This window comes from Channa argus, chromosome 23 (genome assembly GCF_033026475.1).
Source record: "Channa argus isolate prfri chromosome 23, Channa argus male v1.0, whole genome shotgun sequence".
In the NCBI taxonomy this organism is placed as follows: Eukaryota; Metazoa; Chordata; class Actinopteri; order Anabantiformes; family Channidae; genus Channa; species Channa argus.
This window is the reverse complement of record NC_090219.1, coordinates 11,717,650-11,740,010: the sequence shown is the minus strand read 5'-3', so window position 1 is coordinate 11,740,010 and position 22,361 is coordinate 11,717,650. Positions and strand designations below refer to the sequence as shown.

The 22,361-nt window shown below is 40.4% G+C and overlaps 1 protein-coding gene across 1 annotated transcript; it reads right to left on the bottom strand.

Moving 5' to 3' along the window:
- Nucleotides 1-160: 160 nt before the first annotated feature.
- LOC137108377 (nuclear factor of activated T-cells, cytoplasmic 3-like) lies at nt 161-20,655 on the bottom strand. Its single transcript, XM_067492851.1, has 10 exons — nt 20,286-20,655; nt 15,872-16,520; nt 14,503-14,901; nt 12,843-13,002; nt 11,560-11,759; nt 9,367-9,539; nt 7,883-8,023; nt 7,557-7,612; nt 4,135-4,945; nt 161-1,575 (listed from the first exon to the last, which is right to left on the bottom strand). The coding sequence occupies exons 1-10, from the start codon at nt 20,356-20,358 to the stop codon at nt 1,382-1,384; spliced, it is 2,856 nt and encodes a 951-aa protein (XP_067348952.1). The 5' UTR covers nt 20,359-20,655; the 3' UTR covers nt 161-1,381.
- Nucleotides 20,656-22,361: the final 1,706 nt, after the last annotated feature.

The window sequence follows — 22,361 nt, the reverse complement described above, 5'->3', positions numbered from 1 at the left end:
GCTTTCACCTATCTGTATAAAATGTTTTTCAACCACTTTTCATAGTTTATGATGAATATTACTCAGATAGGCTCCCACATGTTCCCCGTTATGGCCATAATGACCTCTAGCTGCACTTCTTACAGGGGGAAATGAAAATAAGCCGCTGAGGTGACAGACGAAAACTACAAACCACATTTTAATAATCTAATTTTTAACAATCGGAACAAAACTAACAAGTCTTGGTTTGTGCTTTTGTTTTTTGAACCTGTTTGGGTTTTTTTTTTTCGGAGCAGGCACCTACATCTACGTCCCATTAGTTCTTATTTGCTACTACTGTCTTTTGCTCGCATGAGCCTCAGCAGAGTTTGAGTACTTTTTCTGCACAGAACAATCTGGTTTAAATCGGAAGAAGCCAGAATGTCACGTGCATATAAAGATGTTAATTCCTTTAAAATAGGACTGTAACCTACTGTATTGATGCCACAGTTTGTGATTTCACTACGCTGCCACTGGCGACTGTATTTAAACTTAAACACCATCTGTGGTGAACTGCGCTTCTGTCAGAAATAGCAGCAGCTGCTCTGACATGTTTCGCATGCTGCCAGTGACTTTGGACTGTTTCAGCTCATACAGCTGCTGCAGCAGGATTCTGCCCCATGTGATTCAGAGCGGATTTACTCTCTAATGACTTTCTCTGCTTCTTTGATCAGTTCCTTAGTTATATTACCTGCTCTGACCTTTGACCTCCCTGTAATAAAATGCAAATAAGAAAATACAGAAGTGCCTCAAATGTAAAGTTGTAAAGACTAATGCGGGTTCAAGCTAAATCTGGGTTCCTACAAATAAACAGTTCTACAACTGGCATCATTCATTTTGGATCATTTATCAAACATGCACAGCTTTTCTTGTTACTTCAACCTTATAATAAATTTGTATAATTCAGTGTCTTGAGCTTCAGAACAGTTCAGGTTGAACAGCAGTAATGTAAATCAGCAAAGGAAATGTAAACTGTACTGAGTAAAACCAAGCTATAAAAATTTAAATGATCAGCTGAAAGGCTAAGTATCAAGACTAGAGTATCAAAAATAGATTTCCTTATTAACTAGCCAATAAATAAAGACAATTTTCTCATTTTTGTGCAACTTTAGCCTCTAAAATGATTGTTGCATGACTTGATTTGCAGCCCTTTTCCTACAATTCTTCTGCTTTGGGTTTTAAAAGTTACAAATCTTTGGTTTTCGTGTGAGGTACAACTCAGTTTCATTACAATTCTTGAGACAGGTGAGGAAACAGTTATGGGATGTGACACCCTGATGAAACGAGCCCTGAGGCTCTGAGTGGTTTTCAGGCACTTGAGTTTGGTGAAATTTGTGCAAACGGAACTGTCCAGTTGTTTTTGTCAATCAGTAGAAGAAGCCTGGCAGTCGTCTCCTGAGGAAGCAGTGTAACTACTGGGGGCCCCCACAGAATGGTAAGGCAGCATCGTTAGACTTATGCTCCCAGTCTGGTCAAACTGGATCTGGTACTGGTCAAACTGGTCGGGCTGGACACTGCTACTCAGGCTGCTAATGTCTCTGTCAATGATCTCGTTCACTGCAACGACAACATAAGCAGGAAACATGATTTTTTTTTTTTTTTTTTACACAAACAAACACATTTGAGATTTTTTTTTTCTTTTACAAAAAGTAACAATTATTTACACAAATCTTATTTTTAGGACTAATAAATGCTTTAAAACACAATTATGACCACAGACTGAAAACAACAACCAGTAAGATGCTAACCTCCAGCAAAGACACTGAACAGAAATGCTTTAAAAAACCGATCGACTGAAGACTAATGCAAATCCAAAATGACCACAAAGCGTCAAGACAACAATAGAACAACAAAAATAAACCACAAACAATGTAAAAGTTTTTGTGTCTTTTATACTCTGGAGCTTCTATGTGGAAGCTTTGTACTTTGGTGCAGCAGCAAAAAGACAAAATACCTGCACAGTGCTTTCTTACTCCACATTCCAGTTTTTGTTCTGCACAGCATGACAACATTTCCATTACTGCAAACAGTTCTCCAATAAAAGCAGGAATTTCTGGCACAACTTTGAATGCAGCAAAACAAAGTGAAATGTCCTCAAAACTCCCCCTTGCTGCAAACACCTGCAGCATATTCAAGAACACACATCAGCTTGTCGACTTCAGCAATCTGAAGCTGATTGATATACTACACATTGCTGCAATATGTTGGCAAATTAACAGCTTCTTTGTGGGGTTGTAAAAAAGATAAAAGTGGTTTTCTGTGGAGATGACAAATCATTGTTTTTCACGGTGATAAAATCTGCTTTCTCTCTCTGGCCTTAGTTTATTTACAGAGCAGCAAATGTCTCTATCTCTGCTGAGTTCTGCCTATTCATAGCTGTGAAAGCTGACACCCCTGAAGCAAACAATACTCTAATAATCATCACCAGCAAGCTGGCTGTTAAACCCAACTTCATCTGGATCAGTCTACTGTGCCCATAATTCTGCTTTTTTACTCTTATCTGACGGATACAGAAATGAGCTTCTCTTCAGATTAAAGCTTTACACAATAACCCTGTAAAGATAAAACCATTTCAGACTGCGATCCCATCAGTTGCCTACGAGTAGTTCGCATTTTCACCACACTGTCCTGCCCAAATATGTAAAATTACGGGAAAAGCTAAAAGGCAAAAACAAGTGCCAGAGTATTATTACTTGAACAAAGGACCTGAATAGTTCTCTACCTTTGAACTCTTTGTCCCTTTCTAGGACCGAGCACCTGGACCTCCAGGACCTGAGTGACAGTTCCTGTTCCTCTTCTGTATACTTTTGAATAAACAGGGAATTTACAGAATTGAAGACAGGAAATTGTAAAAAAATGTTTTTCTTCTAATATTAAGTTTAATATTGCACATTTTCTTTGTGAATTTGAGTTTTGTTCGTAAAATATGGGACAGTTTGTCTCTTTAGAACTCAGAAACATAAATCAAATAAAACAAACCGGTCACAAGAAGACAAAGCTTTGTTTTAGAGGATCACACACTGAGATGGTGAGGGCCCCCTAATGAATACATAAATCAGCACAGAGGTTTTCATTAATGCTGCTGCAGCCACTGCATTTGTGGCAGCTCAGGTGTTTGAACAGACTTTGCTGAGGCAGGCATTTCTCCAGCAGCACCAGCTGGAGCTGCTGAGGGTCACAGTCAAGCTGAAAGGCAGGGAAAGGGTGGTTAGAGCTCTCATGACAGCTGCTGCCCACCAACGGAGGCACAGCAACAAACTTAACTGCCATCTGCATCATTCAGAGCAGTATCCTGCAGACGTAGCTATTATTATCCCAGATCAGAGAGAAGGACAGCATTCACACACACACACACACACACACTGGACATCACAGAGGGACAGAGCATAGCCACACAGACACTTGCATGTGCAGGAAGACCTGCAGTCTCACAGCTGCACAGCAGAAACGCAGTGGACTCCCAGAGAACACTGACTAGGATTTTGTGTATATGAGATCTGTATTTGAATCTCAAAACCACATCAAAAGTCAAAGCAGATTATTTTCCACGTGCTCGTTGTTTCTCTATCAGTTCAAACCACTTGACAGAACAACTCTGCTGCTGATCCCTGATCGATGAACAAAAACCTTTGGCTAGAGTCTCAAACATTTGATCAACATCAGAAAAGGGAAAGTGCTGCTAAGTTGCAGGAATAATACAGCCGTGCCCCCACATTCCTTTATCTGTATAACCTGCAGTAGATAAGCCGGACTGTGTCAGCATTACATGTTTGTGCTGCACAGTAGTTCAGTGGTATCAGCTTTAGAGGTTTCTCACTGATGTCACAAAGTCACTTTGCCTCGCTGATGAGGCTGCAGTGCACATGTCATAATGTCTGCTGAGTGATTTGGCCTCAGTTTTTTACTGTATTTGCAGTTTCCATTTAGTCATTAAGCAGACGCTTTTATCCAAAGCGACTTCCAAGTGAGGTACAAGCTGTGGTGTGGACAGTTAAGTCTACATATTTTACTACTGCAAATGGCCCTTTAACAAGCTAAATAACATAACGCAGCGTGACAACGCTGAATCCTCTGAATGTCCCCATCCATGACTGCAGGTTTACAATTTCTGCTTACCATCATCCAGTGTGATCTCCTGGAGGCCCAAGGATCCCAGATTTGGCTGGTCTTCTCGCTCCTTCTTGATACTCAGCACTTCTCCTGGGCTAGAGAGCAGAGAGTCCTTCTGGGGGTCAGTGGCAGTCACAAAGACTCTCCTAGGACTCCGAGATGGAGACTGTTCCCTCTGAGTTCCAAGGGGAGTAGTCTGGAGAGGCAGGGAGGAGGTCTGAGGAGGCAGGGAGGAGGTCTGAGGAGGCAGGGAGGAGGTCTGAGGAGGCAGGGAGGAGGTCTGTGGGTGGATGGTGAAGGTCTGGGGAAGTACTGAGGAGGTCTGAGGAGGCATGGTGATTTGGGGGAAGATCAAGGAGGTCTGAGCAGGGATGGTGAAGGTCTGAGGAGACATGATGGAGTGCTGCAGAGGAATCAAGGTCTGATGGGGGCTTGAGGAGGTCTGAGAAGGCATGGAAGAAGAGGTGTGAGGAAACATTAATGGAGTTTGAAGGGGGGCAGTGGAGGAAGGAGGATGATGGAGATGAGGCATGTTCTGGGAAGAAGGACCACATGGCACTGGGAGATTAGAAGAATCATAATAACCCACATCTGGGCTAAATCCAGGTGGATTGTGGGAGATGTGGTCCAGCTCCCAGTGCTCCTGTTTGACCACCTGTGCTCTTGCAGGAGAGGTCAGGTGCTGCCTGGCTCCAGGCAGGAAGGTGATGCTTTGTGTTAGACTTCTTTTTCTCTTTCCGTTTGAGATGTAGAACTGGACTTGGACTGGAGCCGTTGCCTTCTTATTGTAACGAGGGACCTCCACTACAATGCTGGACTGAAAGACAGAAACACAGACAGAATTCATCCAAAACTGTTTGTTTATAAATGCATGGAGGAAAAAGTAGTTTAATATTTGTGAACAACACTCACTCAGAGATTCGATTCTTACACACATCCCCTTCAGACAAAGTCAGGAGAATTTCTGAATTCTAGTGCATGTGTCAAAGAGGCTAAAGACTGTTGTTGAGGTCACATGTGCGTTTTCAAGGTCTTGTCCTGAGGATCTTGCTCTCCAGTGCTTTACCATGCACATGTGAATCAACTGTTTCTTCTGTTTTAAGTAAAGTGGAAACATCTTGAGATCTACAGGCCCGTCCTTGAGTAATACTACGAACTGTGATAGGTGTGGTGACAGACGTTAGAAGCCTTTTCGGCCAATAAAGTTAATCAGTCATCTTTGAGTTGAAGTTATTTTAGCTTTTAGCTACTCTGAGATGATGAAAGATGAACTTGATCAGATCCCGAATGAAGTGGATTTGATAAGTGGACTTGAACTGGATTTGAATAATCTGAAATGCTATCGAACCGCATCCAAAAACACCATCTCTGAGTCTCGGCCAATCTGCAATGAATAATCTTCTCTGTACAAAACTATAGCAAGACAACTACTATACGGAACAGCTATGACCGATTCAGCAAAATGTGTCTGAATCCAGAAAGAAGGCTTAGTGAGATCTCTTCAATTCATGTGATGTGTTTTCCTAATTATTTATTCGTACATTTTGACCCTATTTTAACACTTTCACAACATCTCCTCAGCAGAGTCTAACTGAGTGGTTGGATGTGTCAGCACAATGTTTTACACTTTCTTGGAAGACGGGGTTATGTGTCAGACATGTTGCAGCATCTCACTATTTGCCAAATGAGGAACCAGAAACAATCCATACAACAAAACGCAATAGACAGCAACTTCTTTGGGCTGAAGCTTAAATGAAAGTGCCCCGTTTCCAACTAAGTTACCTAATCTACCACAAACTGCCTTTATTCAGTCACGACAAGGTGATTCCTGCAGTGTCCCCCCACTCCGCTCTCTGACATACACTCAGTCTTAAACTGTTTGCGGTTTTTAACAAGCTTTTAGTTACTTCCCCTTTGCACTTCCTCTCGAGGGAATCCTCACCGCCATCTTACATGAGTAAGATGCAAGAGTCACTTTCTGTGAGCTCAAGCCTTTGGGCCTGCGATGCAGAATGCAATGTTTTTTCATTCTGCAAACTGTACGACGGAACATCAGGTAAAACGAGGATGTCACCTTATTGTTAGGCTGAACCTCTTCAAAAACAGATGCTTCTTTTACACATTCAGCAGACACAGAGCAACATGATTTTCCCATTGGCAATTTAAAAATACTCCATAATAAGTAAATCAAAACATCTGCATCAAAACTTCTACCCAAGTAAACGTGCAGACATATTACCAGCTTTATATCCTAAAAGCATCAAAAGTAGAAGTAGCCATTGTGCAATACATTGTTAGTTTCTTGTGAGCGACGTCTGACATGAGGTTGATAATAGTGAATCATCGGTGCATCAGCAGTATTTTCTTGTTGCTGTGGAGCGAAGTGGAGATACTTTTAACTACTTGATGTACAGAGAGTGAGTCAGGGGTTCTCTAAACCAGGGGTCCAACCTCCTATGGGGCACAAGATAAAACTGAGGGGTCATGAGATGAGTGATTGAAAAAGAAAAAGAGAAAAAAAACTGACAAACAAATCTTGTTTCCCTTTACTGTTTACAGATAGTTTAAAGGGGAAGTGTCTGGTGCAAACAATAAGCTATGAAACTCAACAAGGAGACACACCTATACACTCATCCACCATTTCTTCATTTCTATTTTTGTAATGTAATTTAAAGCATTTTATGGAATAGGTGTATTATTTATGCTACACTTTAGCCACATAGTTAGCATTTAAAAGCAATATTTTTACATTTATTAAATGGTTTATAATGACTTCTTATACTATATAACAATATTACGTGGCTGTGGGAAGATTGTGTTGAATAATGTATTTATCAACAACTTTATCCATAAACAGATGCTTTACAAAGACATTGGCATTGAATTAACACAGTACATATGATATAACTTCAACTTAAATAAAATAAGACGTTTTTTCATGGTCTTTTTCTGAAAAATAACCACATCTGTAGCAGTAAAAGTGTATTATCTACCTCATTGTAGTATTGTAGTAGAGTATAATATAGTGAAGTAGAAAAAGGGTAAATTACACTAATAGAAATGTATTTATAAAATGACTGCTCAGATAGTGGGACTGACAGATGGATAATAAAAGATGCACCAGACAGACGCACTATTACAAAATTAAAGTAATTACTGCAAAAAAAGTCTGTTTTGTTGCCAGATTACAATGTTTAGAGCTGGTTTGGAAGCAAATACCTGTAGCCTTGTACTTTTCTCCATCATTTTGAAAATATCTATTTGGTATGAAGTGTTTCATACATGGGACATTTTTCTATTATTCACATAATTTATGTCATTTTATATATTTATATTGTATCAATATTCAATTATCCACATGCCCAAAATAAATAGTTAATCTTAATATTTGTAAATGCAGGGTTTTTTTTAATAATGTTTATACTTACTCCACTGCTTTTTTCTGGCACAACTCTGCCGTCCATTTCCCACAGTGATCTTCCATCTGAGTGAACAGTATATGAAAATTAAAAAGTCATTCAGGTAAAAGGACATTGAACATAAAAAGAATTATATGTTTACTTAGTGCAAATGGTAAATGCTCTGCACTTATAAAAGGGTTTTTACCTTACTGGACAAAGCACTTTAAGATGTTGATTCTGATTCACTCATTCACACACACACACACACACACACACACACACACACACACACACACACCAATCACCAATTACCAATTACCAAAGTGAAATTAATTAACATAAACCAATCTTACCAGGCCCCTTCTCCACAAACACGACCCTGGACTGTGCAGAGATGTTGGATCCAGTGATGAGCAGCTCCTCACCTCCATCCACAGAGCAGCTGACTGGACTGAATTGCTCCACCTGGGGAAGTTCCTGCCCAGAGCGTTGAGCTGAAACACAACACAGTGTTGTTGGAGTATTTAAATACACAGTGGATGGTATTCAGACTCCAAACTGAATTCATTGGACATTACTGTCCAATGGCAAAAAAAACAATTTTATTTTACTAAGCTAATATGTAAGTTATTCAACCCTAATTAAGGGTCTCCGAGTACCGGTACCAGTGTCAGGACCTATAAGGCCCTGTGCACTTGTACGGAAATCCTCAGATTCCACACCCTATACCACATTCACCTCTGGTTGGTTAAGGAGGTAGAGATGTCTTTAGTTTGGAGGTATTTAAAGAGAAGTGACAATGACCAAAGTAAAGCCAACAGTAAGCTCTTCTCTGCTAACAGTCATTCTCATATTTCTCAAGATTATTTTAAACAGGATTAATATTTACAACGGACATATGCAACAACTAAGAAAGATTCTAAAGCTTTACCTGAAGTTTGCTTTGTTATTTTACTATAATCCATGTTGTCTGCACCTCTCGATACAGGATCTCAGTCCAAATCTGTGCTTTTCTTTCTTTGCAGTAAAGGCTGTTCTGTTTATAAAAGGCTGGTAAACGCCATGTTTGCTTTGGCCCAGGAACAAGCGAGAATTTGTCTCAATCAGAACTTCCAGACTTTCAAAGATTAAGGGAAAAGATAATGCAACTCTGGACCGAAATAAATGATGTGACAGTGCATAAGCGCAGTGAAACAATGCCATGCTGAATGCAAAAAAAAGAGCTAAAGGCAAAATTGGAGTATTTTCCTTTTTTTTTGGGGGGGGGGGGGGGGGGAGGCCAGTGCACTTTAAAAGACAATCAACTAATTATATAAAGTCTCGTAATTGACACTATAAGTCAGTACAAAAGCCAAGACATGAGGCTCGTCGTATTACCATCCCTATAGTGAAACTTGTTGGTGGTAGCATCATGCTACCGGGGGCTGAGCCAAAGCCCGGACTTGTCACTTGTCATAAAAGGGGTTAGTGAGTGTAAATTTATGGCAAATTTAATAATGGCACAATAGAATTTGCCAAATATGAAGAGGTCTTAATAGTTTCTGAAGTTTCTAGTTTCTCTACATTTCGTGACTTATACACAGAGGAAGAATTGACTCAGCAGGAAGAGAACAAAACCTCACAGATTGTGATCTGTGTTTATCTTAATTTTGCACAATTATGAAGCAATATCTGGCATCCTCTGAATTTCCTCCACTGCTTTAGTGAAAGAAAAACCTTCAACCATTCTATGACTTGGTATCTGTGGGAAATCAAGAACTAGTAATGGATGCATAACAAAATCAGTTGTAAATGGCATGTATGTATGTATGTATGTAATATTATAAGAGTAACTCACAACACTCCACAGGAATAGACACAGTCTGGAGCCACAGCATCTGGCCGTCCGGCTGTGGAATGGCGACTCTGAACACAACTCGCACCCTTGTGTTTTTCCGCCCAATATCGGTTTCTCCTTTCTTCAGCTCAATATCAGCATTACGCAGCTTCAGGATGCCGGCACAGTCAATGCTGTGGAGCAAGAAACCAAAAAACATACATGTGCTACTTAAATTTGTCCTGTGGACTTTTCAACCACTTTGGAAGACGTTGTGTAGCTCAGGTCCTTTCTATAGGTGGGTCCTGGAAATTGTTTGACTTTCTGTCTGATAGTTTTTCCATGTTCCTTTCGAGGCTCAATGGACTGGCAGCATCATATAATCGGAAACGCTTTAAGGCATATTGACCATTTGACTTAATGCAATACAGGGGCCATAAAGCAAAGTGTTGCGGATTAAGTCCCTCTTTTGTTTTTGTCGTATGCTTTTAATCCACACTCCTGCTAACTGCAGAGAGCAGCAATGCAAACATGTAATCAATGCCAGTTTAAAGAGGGAAGGGAAAAGAAGACAAACAAGTTGAAGAAAGCGCCGTCTTGCTATTGCTGGAACCAATTCATTAGCTGCTACCCTCACCTGCTGAAATAGGTGATGGTAGCAGCATTGCTACCAGCCTCCTCTAATATTGCTGATTCTATTACTACTACTGCCAACTGCAGTCTTAGTCTGCCAATTACTTCAATTTACTTTAAATGATACTATTTTATTGTAAAGTAGTACTGCTGCTACCTGTTCCTATTAGCTGACAGCTACTACTTTATTTATGCCAACTAAAGCTACCAATATCATAACTAACTACTGTACAACCCTAATTTAAAAAAAGCTGGGACGATGTGTAAAACCTAAATCACGCAAAGAAAAAGCCATAGCTCATTTAAAATGGTCTGAGAACAAATGGAAATCTGTTCTGTGGTCGGAGGAGTCAAAATTTGAAATTTTGTTGGGAAACAATGGACGCCGTGTCCTGCTGACTAAAGAGGAGAGGGACAATCCTTCTCGTTATCAGGGAATGGGACAACATTTTATCAGGTGACAGTTCAAAAGCCTGAATCTCTGATGTATGAGACTCCATTAGTGCCTATGCTGTGGGCAGCTTACACATCTGGAAAAGCCCCTTCAATGCTGAAAAGTACATAGAGGTTTTAGAGCAACATATGCTCCCATTCAGACAATGTCTCTTTCAGGGAAGACCCTGCATATTTCAGCAAGACAATGCTAAACCACATACTGCATCCATCACAACAGCGTGGCTTCTCAGGAGAAGAGTCAGAGTGCTGAACTGACCTGACCGCAGTCCAGACCTTTGACCAATAGATAATATTTGGCAAATTATAAAAAGAAAAATGTGCTAAACAAAGGCCCAGAACTGTTGAGCAGCTTGAATCCTGCATCAGACAAAAATGGGACAACATTCCTCTGCTAAAACTTCAGCAACTGGTCTCCTCACTTCCCAGACATTTAGAGAGTTGTTAAAAGAAGAGGGGATGCTACACAACGCTAAACATTCCCTTCAAAGAGTGTAGGTGCATGAACACTTCATAACTGCACCATCAAAAAGTAGCTTTTTAACAGCTCATTATCACTACGTCTTCAGTGTAAACAAGTGTTACTTTAGCACAAAGGAACGTGAGCGTGAGAAGAGGTGGGAGCCAGACTATTTCCATATCACTGAGGTAACACGAATACTTTCTTTGGAATTATTTTGTTTTCTTAGTTTGTTGCAGTGACCTTGTTGACTGGGAAGACGAATACATGCGCAGGTATCTCAGTGGAAATGGTGACATTACTATCATAACTCTACAAAACTTGGGCTGAACTTTAATTGACAGCAGAGGATGCACTAATATTGATTTTTGCTATAGTCCGAAATAAAAATTCCAATAATCAAATATATATATATATAACCCAGCCCCACATTCCAGCCAAGACGAATTAGCTGAAATCTATATTGAACTCAACACAGGGAATACAGGCCAAAAAGTGCACTGTAAGACAGAAAGAGGAGGTTGTACTACTGTCACTCTTACATACTGCTACACCAACTAATACTACTGTTGTTAACTACTATCATTACAACACTCACTGGATTAGTTCACAGAAAGTACAACATGAGTCTAGATATAGCTATAGCCCTGATTGAATGCCATAATTACCTGGCAGACATATTGTTTTCTGGAAGCAGAGGGATCTCCAGGACTTTACTGCCACCCATTATCTTCTCCTGACAGGTCGTGGTAACCGTCTTCCCCGTCACCCGGTGGACTTGATAGAATGAATGAGGGCGAAGGTACCGATCATCTGCGGTGCCGATGAATAACAGCAGGTTGAGCCGCTGCTCACTGTATCCGCTCAACTGCAGGTAGAAATTCAGTGATTCAGAAATGCTATTTATTTCAGTCAAGGTGAACAGCCTGTCTTATAAAATGCAATGAGAAACCCTGGAGCAACATAGGTAACAACAAGTAAAAGAGCAAATTTTGACAAGGGCTGCATTCAAAACACGTTACTGACTGGCCCAGGACTGTGACAAAGACACTTAATAAAAGTAAATGTGGACAGAAAATGTATAAAAATCCTAAACATAAAACATGTGGCAGATGTTTTTTACATCGTTGCCCTACATGAAGTACATTCAATCCTCCTCAGACTTCTACTATTGTTTGTAGATTTCACGCACAAAAAAAAAAATCTTCACCCTGCAAACATGATGGTGTTTTTCAGTTTCCTGTGTAAGTCAGCAGTTCTCACTTGTCCCTGGTTTAACTAGACATACTGCGACTTCTCAGACATCTTGCAGAAGGAAGCTCGTCTGGGTTTAGCAGCAGCCTGAAAATGTGACACCCAGAATAACCCCTGCTGGTGTCAGTCTTATATGAGGCCTTAACTGAGCTCTACTGGTTTCAGGCTGCCTCTGTTCTCTGATTCACAAGGCACATCCCCCCCCCCCCCAATCTAAAAAACACAACCTCAGTAAGCCTGTTATTTCATTCAGGGGGAATAAAATATGAAACCAAAAACTCTGCTCTTCAGTAACTACTCTTGTGCTCTTATATCAGAGCTGACACTAATTGTTTCATGAGGGGCTTTTTTATTTTACTATTCTGTCATCATTTATCACATAAATACCAGTATTGATTTAGTTTTTTATTATTCTTCTGTAAGCTCTGATATACCTGCCTTATCTGTGCTGAATGACTGATAAGGGCCTGAAAGGCACACACACCTCACAGCAGCCACAGTCTGTCGTTTAATGTAATTAAACCCAAATGACGGACGGATACAGAGTTGTCACTGCAGCCTTGTGCAGTCTACACAAAGGGTAGGTGGCCCAGTTCCTCACCGACTACAACCAATACTGAGCACTTCAAACAGCTTATACTGTATGTGTGTGCAATGTTAACATTTCAAATGTACACAATTTAGGTGTGTAACTTACCTTTATAACAGGGTGTCCGTCAGGGGCCTTAATGGACCCTCGGCTGCCTTCTGTTTCATAATGAGCCCTGTGGTAAGACTTGGGTTGGACTTCTAGCTTCAGGTCAAACTGGTCAAACTGGCTAGGCAGAGGCCAGTCCAGGGGAGGGGGGGATGAGGCCCTGAAAACAGAGACAACAGACACAGTGATTAGCATGTACTGTGTAATAGTACATTAAGTCAATGAGGAAGTGATCACACAGAACAGAAGCACAGAGCCTTAAACCATCGCAGGGCTCTTTAAATAATAAAATCAAACAACAATCGGTAGAAATGAAAAATGTGCTACTCTTTAAAACAGTGAATATCTAGAGGGGTTTCAAATTTCCCCAACAATGCTTATTGTCACTGCAATGAAAGTTTTTGTCAGTTCTATCATGTTTAACATTAACATATTGTGAAGTAAACATAGCATGATTGTTGATGACACGATGATTTACATGTGAAATGTACAGTACAGTATAAGGTCACATTTGCCTTAAGGGACACACACACCAAGCCAGTGGTCAGCTTTCTTGCTGCTGGTGACAGATGCTGGTTTTTGTCCGTTTCCTGCATCCTTCACATTATCAGCAGCTTTCCAGCCAACTCAGCATGATGAATAAAATGATAGAAATAGACTTTCAACTAAAGACTGTGGTTTTTTTAATAACATGAGCCTGGTGTGTGCGTGCTGTTCATGCTCTGCTCCGACTGGGCAGATATATTTCGGATACATGTGGTAAATTATGTGTCAAAACACAACATTACGAATAATTTTAAAAATGCACCCTTCATGTTTTTTGGATTCCTTTACATAAAGTATTATATTCACTCATTCACTTCAGTTTTAACTGAAATCAAAATGCTCCTGCTTGGCTCACAAGATGTCGAGGTACAAACAACTGTCAAACCAGAGACAGAACTATAATACTATCATCATCACATTTATTTTTGTCTGACAGAACTATTACTTAACTAAATTATATATTCACCAATAATTCAAAGAACAAGAATACTGTGTAACTGTTAGAAAAAGTACTTCAGTGCCTTCTATTCTGATGTAGTACCTGGTGGTGCCACTCAGTGGTGCCTCTTAGTTTAATTTGATGGATGTACAGTTGCCTGCTGGTTGACTGTTGGGCTAAATAAATTGGGAAAAAAAACAAAAAACTAATTGCAATAAAATAAAGAAATAAAGATTAGCTTAGGTTTCTGTTCATGTGGCTTTAGCCTCAATCCATCAAAAGTGATAAACTGGAAAAGTTGCACTGTGAAAGCTGTTTAACATCCAGTGGTAAAAATCAAAAGGTTTGCTACCGTGAACACACGGGTCAGTCCCACCATTTGCAGTATATACAGCAGGATTGTTGTAGGGATCCATGTTTATTTGATGACATTAAAGTTATGACCCACAAAGATTCAGTCTGACCCCAAGTTGCAGAGCATCATTTGTTGTGTTTAAATCTCTGCATTTTGTCTAGACAATAGTTAAGCAGTGACAAACTAAGGTTGGAGGCACCACAGTGTTACATAGCGTTATTGCAGTGACCAATGCTCACACCATTTTTATTAAAGAGTACTGCATTTCATGAATACTGACTAACCTACGCCACCTAAAGACTTAGTAAAATCACACCAACCCAAATAGAGGAGGGTTTCCAGGTTTGGGTTTGTTCCAGGTGAAGTGGGGGGGCACCTGCAGGAAGAGATCAGCCAGGCCATCCTGTTTACATCCCTCTTCCCTGGGAGAGTCCTGGAAGGCCTCCAGCCCAGGATCTCCCTGACCGGCCAGGAGGCCCAGCTGACTCCCTGAGGTCCTCCTGGTCTTGGAGGGGACATCCAGCTCTGCAAAGCCAGATATCAGGAGGGACCCAAGGACAGTGCCGGGGCTCCCCAACCAGGTGTCGTCAGTCACACTACCTCTTGGGGAGGCTCCGGGTGTGGGGCTGGGTGAGTGGTGAGGGGAAGCGGAGCGGGCATGGGGGTCAGCGCTCGTGTGCCGCCTCTTCCCGCAGGGTGAAGTGGGTCTGGATGACGGCCTGCAGGGAGAGAAAAAAAAAATCTAATCATGTTTTATTTAAATTATCTGTGTTCATTATTAAAAAGCTGCAGAAAATGACAGTGAAGAGCCAACTAATTGGTGCAACAAGTGCCAACATACTGTCAAAACTGTCGTCCAAACTATAAGCATCCTTAAAGGTTTTACACTTACACGCCATTGATCTCCATCTCCTCTGCACATTTCACATTATGTCTTCGTACCAAAAAGGCTGCAGATTTGAACGATATCCACTTAATGTGACATATTTGTCTTAACATTGACTTAAGTTCAAATTTTAAATACATTTTTGCACAGAAGAATTCTCTGGCATGGAGGAATTTCTTTGACACATCTCTTGAAAGCTCGTATTAACAGAAGGAATATTTACAGTGAGTAAAACTTTTCAGTGTTCACCTGAAATGACAAAGACATGAAACACATGAAGAAATGGAGCTAATCTTTAAATAAGAAACAACAGATTTACTAAAAAATATATATTGAGTGAACATTCAGCATTATATTGAGAAACTGTAGAGGCTGCATATGTTTACGTATAAAAATAAGGGGGCAGCTGTGCCTCGGTTGGTGAAATGGCCACGTCTCAACCGTAGGGTCGTGGGTTCGAACCCGATTCACCCCAATATATATAAAACTTCATTAAGTAATGTAACGGTTTGACCCTCTCCTTCATTCACTCCTGATTCACTCCAGCCAAGTCAACCACCCACTATGACCTCAATAATACACAGATAGTAGAATTATCACCTTTATCACCTTGTTGTATTGAACTGCAATAGGTTGCATGTTGGTACCTAATGAAGTGGACAATGACAATTTTTTTTTGGTTTGTCCCCACAGAACCATTCCAGCGTGGAAGTACAGAGTAGGGCATGAGATGCCCCCATCTGACAGAAGACATTTTAGACACCGGCTATAAACAGACATTTAGAAACCGTCATGAGTTGTACCTGCGGTTCAGCCAGCTCTCCTCTGTGACACTGGTGCGAGGGGAGTGGCAGGGCGACTGATGGGGCGACTGACGGGGCGACTGACGGGGCGACTGATAGGGAGACAGCGAAGGGCTGAAGGCTGACGGATGCTGATATTTTTGCTGCCATAACTCCACCCCAAACGCTCCACCCCCACAACCCGGGGACCCTACAGGTGACCCAAGGGGGGACCCAAAGCCAAGGCGGGCATTGTCATGCAGCTCCCCATCCATGTCATCGTAACTGTGGGAGTAGGACTCGCAGGAGGACAAGTCAGACATCCAGCTCCTGGATGAGAGGCTGCTACAGGGGCTTGTAGAGAGCACTGTGTCCCGGTAGCAGGTGTCCAGGGGCAAGTAGAGCTGGTCTCTGGACCATGATGCCTCAAGGTAGCCCCCCTCAGCCCCACCAACTGCCAGAGTTTCCTGGCTAATTTCCTCCACATGGTTGTTAGGAGCAATGGAGGTGATCTGGATGCTTGGGCAGTCAAAGGCTCGGAGGTTCCCCTGGCCTCCGTAATGGGGCCCCTGGGAGAAACATAGTGGGGGACTCTGCAGCTCCTGGTTCACAGGCTGCTCACCCAGGGCCTGTGTGGAGGAGGGAGATGTCCTCACATGCAGATCTGGACCTGTGCAGAGTAAAATAACCAACAACATGTAAATCAGACGTGTGATCATTTGCATTGCAAATGTTAATGTTCGTTAATGCCAAGTAGCAAGATTTAGTAGAAGACAGTTAATGCTATCATGTGGAAACAACCAGTAGACAGAGTAATAAGTGCTGACAAAAACAAACGACCTCATTGTACTTTCAGTGTTTGTTACTGAAGGTGGAAGAGTTTGCTGAAAATGAAAACCTCCTCACCCTCACTCTTCAAAACTGCGGAAATAAATCAATCATTAACATTAGTGCAGAGAGTAACTTTCACTCAGCAAATGCTAATTATTGTGCGTTTCCCATCTACTGTCTTTCATAATGTGGTTCCATCCGTTCTTCATTCGGCTCCGATGGTTACTGATTAAGAGCTGAGATAAATATTCAACAATTAATAAAAGATGAAAGAAAATCAATGATTATTGAATGGCAAAATTAATAGTTAGGGTTTTCCTGTTTCCTGTCAATGTAACCTGAATGTGTGTGAGTTTTAGCAGTTCAGATATTTGTCCCACAGGACAAATGCCACTGCGGTTCCTAATCTGGGGTTTGCATGTTCATACAATGATTTAAAATATATATATATATATATATATATATATATATATATATATATATATATATATATGTTTATTTTTCCAATAATTATGCGGGGAACAAATGTTACACCTTTGTGCCTGTAAAATGTTATCAAATAAAACAAATAAAGTTTTACAATATGCTCTAGATGACACGTGGGACATCTGGATAACCGTGCTAATCCAGCTACGACCCACCACCACCCGACTTTGGATAAAAAGCAGATAACTGATGAATTCAGTGCATCAGTCGTTTCTGAAGGGGAAGGTGCCAAAAATCAGCTTGTTACAGCTGCTCAGCTTTGTCACATATGATACTAAAACCATTATATTTAAGGTTACAATGAATTTACACTTTATAGACCAAATAATTGATCCATGTAGCTGCACATGTATGTGCCATAATGTGAAAAGCTTTAAGGCACTGAAGATCTTTAGATCCTAATTCACTCATCTATCCCAAATTTGTTCTGCAGAAAACATTCCCAAACATTCAGACAGAGTCCGACAGAACGGAAGTATCTTCAGTAACAAGAAGGACGCGGAGTCAAATGGTGTGGCCCTCACTCAGAGCCACGATCTCAACATCCTGGAATCACACGAAGCGAGCGAGACAAGACTGACACAGACTAATTCCACAAAACAACTGCGACAATTCAAGAAGCAGTGTACATGCTGCACACCTGAAAAACTCGTAACATACGTGCTGTTTAGAGGGTAAACACTCACTGCACTTTGCATGGAGTCCTGTGTATTATTACAATGAGGGAAAAGTAAATGTGCACCAGCTAAAAAAGGGGAGAAAACACAAGAGGATGCAATAAATTATTATTTTCATCTTCAGTTAACCAGGGAATTGTTTTTTGATTGATAGTGAAATAAAATGTTACATAATGTAACTATCAGGAGCTGAATTCAGCCATAGTACTACAGCTGGTAATAGTAGATGCACTGAACTATTACACTTCAGTAATTCATTCACACAGCTGCACTTTCCTCACCACAACCCTGCTATTAATACCCCCCCCCTCTTACCAACACACACACATTGAACACTACATGCAAAAAAAGGCTTCAAAGCAGCAAGTGCGATCAGCTTCAACAGCTCTGCGCGCTGCTTCTTTGCAAATAAGCCTCAGTGAGTTGCACAGAAATAAATTGAATGTGATGCAACACCCCAGGACAGAAAGAGGGGAAGAGAGGGGGAGGAGATGACAATAGCCCACCGCCAGCTGTGTGCCACAGAGCGGTTAGAAAACCAGGAAGTAAAACCTGCCAGAAGACAGCCGGGCAACATGTCTGTCTGTCAGAACAACAATCAGCCAACACACTGCATCCATCCATCCATCCATGTAGCTACATTTAGCATGTTAGGAAATGCACACAATGTTCATCATTTTGAATCAATGAATCACCACTATGGAGGATTGGAAACAAACCCAAAAGGATGTGCTTAAAGCGCAAAGCGTCCGCTTAAATTGAGGAGTTTGGACTGTGTAGGAACTACAGCCATTAGTATACATAGATGTCAAATTTCATAGGCTCAGTAATATTTGGAAAACTGGCAGCTCAGCGGGTGTGTTTCTCTCGTTAGTCAGCAGATAGAAGTGCTACAGTTGTTTTCAATTGTTTTATCTGTAATCTGCTCTTGGTAACTATCAGTGTGAAGTCCAACGAGCTGTCATCCCCTGTGAACAGGCATCATTAGACTGAAAGAACAAAACTAATCAGTTCATGAGCACAAAAACAAACCATTGGGTCTGGCTAAATCCCCTATGTGGTTCTTTCTTTTAAAAAAAACTCTCTGGTGAGTTCAGGAACATCCAAATGCCCAGAAGACCACAGAAAACAACTGAGGTGGATAATTAAAGATAAATTCTTTCCCCTCTTCGTACGGTAAGAAGAACAGCTTCCAGGAGGTCAGTGTGTTTGTGTCATCTGCAGATCTTTTGTTTGGCTAAAAAGCTGTTTAAGTTTGAATGGAGATGGGAAGAAATAAAGATGAAATAAATAGACTCTACCTGGAGAAATTAAATCCCCAAATGCATGAACAGTTTTCCGGTAGCTCGTTGCAAGATCTGCTAACTAAAAGACAGGTAAGACAGGACACCTCTACTGACCTACTGTGGCGACGCTTTCCCGGATTGCGACAGTGTGTCTGAACACAGACTCCAGCTCGTCAACCGAAAGTCAGGAGGATCCTCACAAGTTTTCGCCCACATCCCCCAAAAGTTAACACAGTGTGATGTTAACTGTTCCAAATTAACTTAAAGGAACAGTTCAAGATCCTTTCAGCTGGTCTTAATAGATACACCAGTGCTATTTATGCATATGGAAATATTTTTGTTAAAACCTTTCCTGTTTTTCACAGTGTACAAGAAATGAGGACCAAGTTGTATTTGCCCCCATTTCCTGGACAAATTGCACTTCAAGCTTTGGCTGAGACTAAATGACACAGTTATTGGAAAGTGGCATTTTTTCAAAAGTACGTGAAAAAAGTAAAAACCCATCAGATTCAGGAACAATCAGCTCACTTTCTGGTAGCATTAAGCAAAAATACTTGTTGTGAGCAAGACAAAATAACGACATTAATATATTAAAGTTTTATTTTAAATTAAAACTGTGTAAACAGATCTGAAAAGAGATTTAAAATTATTCATGTTCAATAAAGCAGATGATCAAAATATGAAAAAATACAGCTGATCACTAATACCTAGTTCTTTCTGGAGATTTTACTGTTTTTATTTAGGTCCCTTGTCTAAATTTTACATTTTAACAATTTAAACCCAGACATTTGTATGTATCAAAACCCCCAAAATAAAAGACAACTTCCGGTTACAAATTCCAAAGTAAAGTCTTGAACACGTCGTTACATGATTACAAAGACCAATTTTGTGTTTCGGGCACTATTTGACAGTATTATATGGCAATAACACAACTCAGATATTTAACTTAAGTAAAAGAACGTAAAGCCCATCACGGTGTAGCAATGCTCAACGCAAATAATTAGACTCTAGGGGGATTAATGTGTTCATTATTTTAATGAACCAGCTGTATAATAATTTGAAGCCCACCTCACCTGACTTCCGGTGCAACTATGTCTAAGTCTTGTTGTCTGAGTGCAGCTGCCAAATGGCTAACTTCGCTAACTTGACACGTACCTGCGGTCTGTCTGCCGTCCTCCTCAAAGATCAGTCTGAAGTCCAGCTCCTCCGCGCAGTTTGCTGTGGACATTGAACTGAAAGACACCGCGAATGTCCTCAGAGGGAGCCGCTAAACCGAGCTGTCTGTGTCCAAAACCGGACCTGTCTCACTCACTTCATCCGACTGAAAGCAGAACTTCGAGTCAACTCAAGCGCCAACAACACGTCGATTTATTCCCTAAGTAAAGTTTTAACCGGACATGTACACGGTCAATACACTCGCCTCTGTCCTCTGTGACCAAAACACCAAAGTCCCATAATTGTGCGAACTTGTTGTGCGCGTTGTTTCTGTTCGGCTAAAGCGACTTTTACTCTGCTCCAGGTTGATCCCTATGCTGCGTTCACGGTCCCGTCGTAAATCACCACCGGGCTTTAGAGCGGCATTAGGAAATAATTCACGTAGGTACAAAGAATGAGTTCAGCAAAACCGGAGCAAATGTTCACGGGCACTGCTATAACAAATATTCACTCACAGTACTTTGATTTTTGTGACTAGATAAAACCCAACCCAGGCAGATACATATAGAATTAAAGTTCCATATTTATAGGCATTAATATTTTCTGTTTTCTATTTATAGAATACAAATTTTTTCCTTTACACGTATAATATGTGTAGCGTAGTAAAATAGATGTATTGTGGAAAAGATGTAATACAAGGTAAAGAAAATGATACAGTGGAGCTTAGGCTCAATGTGCTGGAAGTAAGGAAAATAAGTGCACATAGACAAAACACAGGTAAATTTAAAAAGACAACCCTGCCAGTTGGTGTACTGGCCTGGGTACAATGATCTTGTACATTACTTATTTATAATGTGTAATACTATAATTTGTAATGCAGAAAAGCTGCATTAAAAATAATGAGGAACGTGTCGTCTTTTTTTTTTTTTTTTTTTACACGTTCAGTAAATATAAAAATAAAGTACAATTTTAAATGTCTTTAGAATATTTCACTTTTATGCTTCTTTATACTACCAGCTAACATAATGCACTCAATTACATGATCTAACTATATAGTTGCTTCTCACATCTACACGGTGTCTGTGTTCAAACTTCCTTTTGTTGTCACACTGTGATTTCCTGTATGTTAAAGTTAATGTTAATCAATAGGGTGTGTTTTTGTAGCATGTCTGATTTGTCTCAACAATTTTTTACACCAGGTTAAACTTTCTTTTAAACTTACATTTCAAATCAACTTTAAAACAGAAGTTGTTTCAAGCCCTTCTGAGATTTCAAAAGATGCGTTTCAATTATGATGTTACCATACTAAATGTTTACTTATGCGAGCTTCTTGTAGTGGAATTCTTTCCTAGGCAAATGCTTGTACTTTGACACATCGAGTTTGTTAACCTCTGCCACCTCTGGATATCACATAGTATTGCAGGACAGCTCTATTCACCATATGTACCAGTGCTCGTGAAGGCACCATCAGGCAGTTGCTGACGTCAGTAGCTGGGTGTCTACAGAGCTCAGGTTCAATTCAGGACTTTGGAGCAAATTAAAGGACAAGTCCGGGGTTATTTTATCTGGTAATCACAATCTGCCGGTGGTGGAAGAAGTACTCATCCAATACTACTGTAGTACCAGTGCTTATACTTTAACAATTTAAATATGTTCCATAAAATTTTTAAAATAAAAATTACACTTAAATTTCTAGAAATGTAAAAGCAGAAATGTACTTTACCCATTAAAAAGGTACGAGAACTACTATTCCCTATGTAGAAAAACAACCAGCAGTGATAGTACACAAAGCCAATATTTAAGTAAAAAGCTCACTACCACCATGTCAGATTCTTTACTCAGTGTTGAGGTACAGACTGCATGGACTACAGTTCCCCTAGTATTAGTTAGGTTGTTCTATGCTACGTATTTTAGTCATTTTATTTATAATTTACACTATTGAAGTTGACCTGAATCTGTAATGTTACTGTAAAGTTACTAAAAATGAAAGATACACGTCGTGGAGTTAAAAGTGAAAGTACAATATTTCTTATTAAATTGTAGTATTCAAAAAATACATTCAAGTATCTCAATACT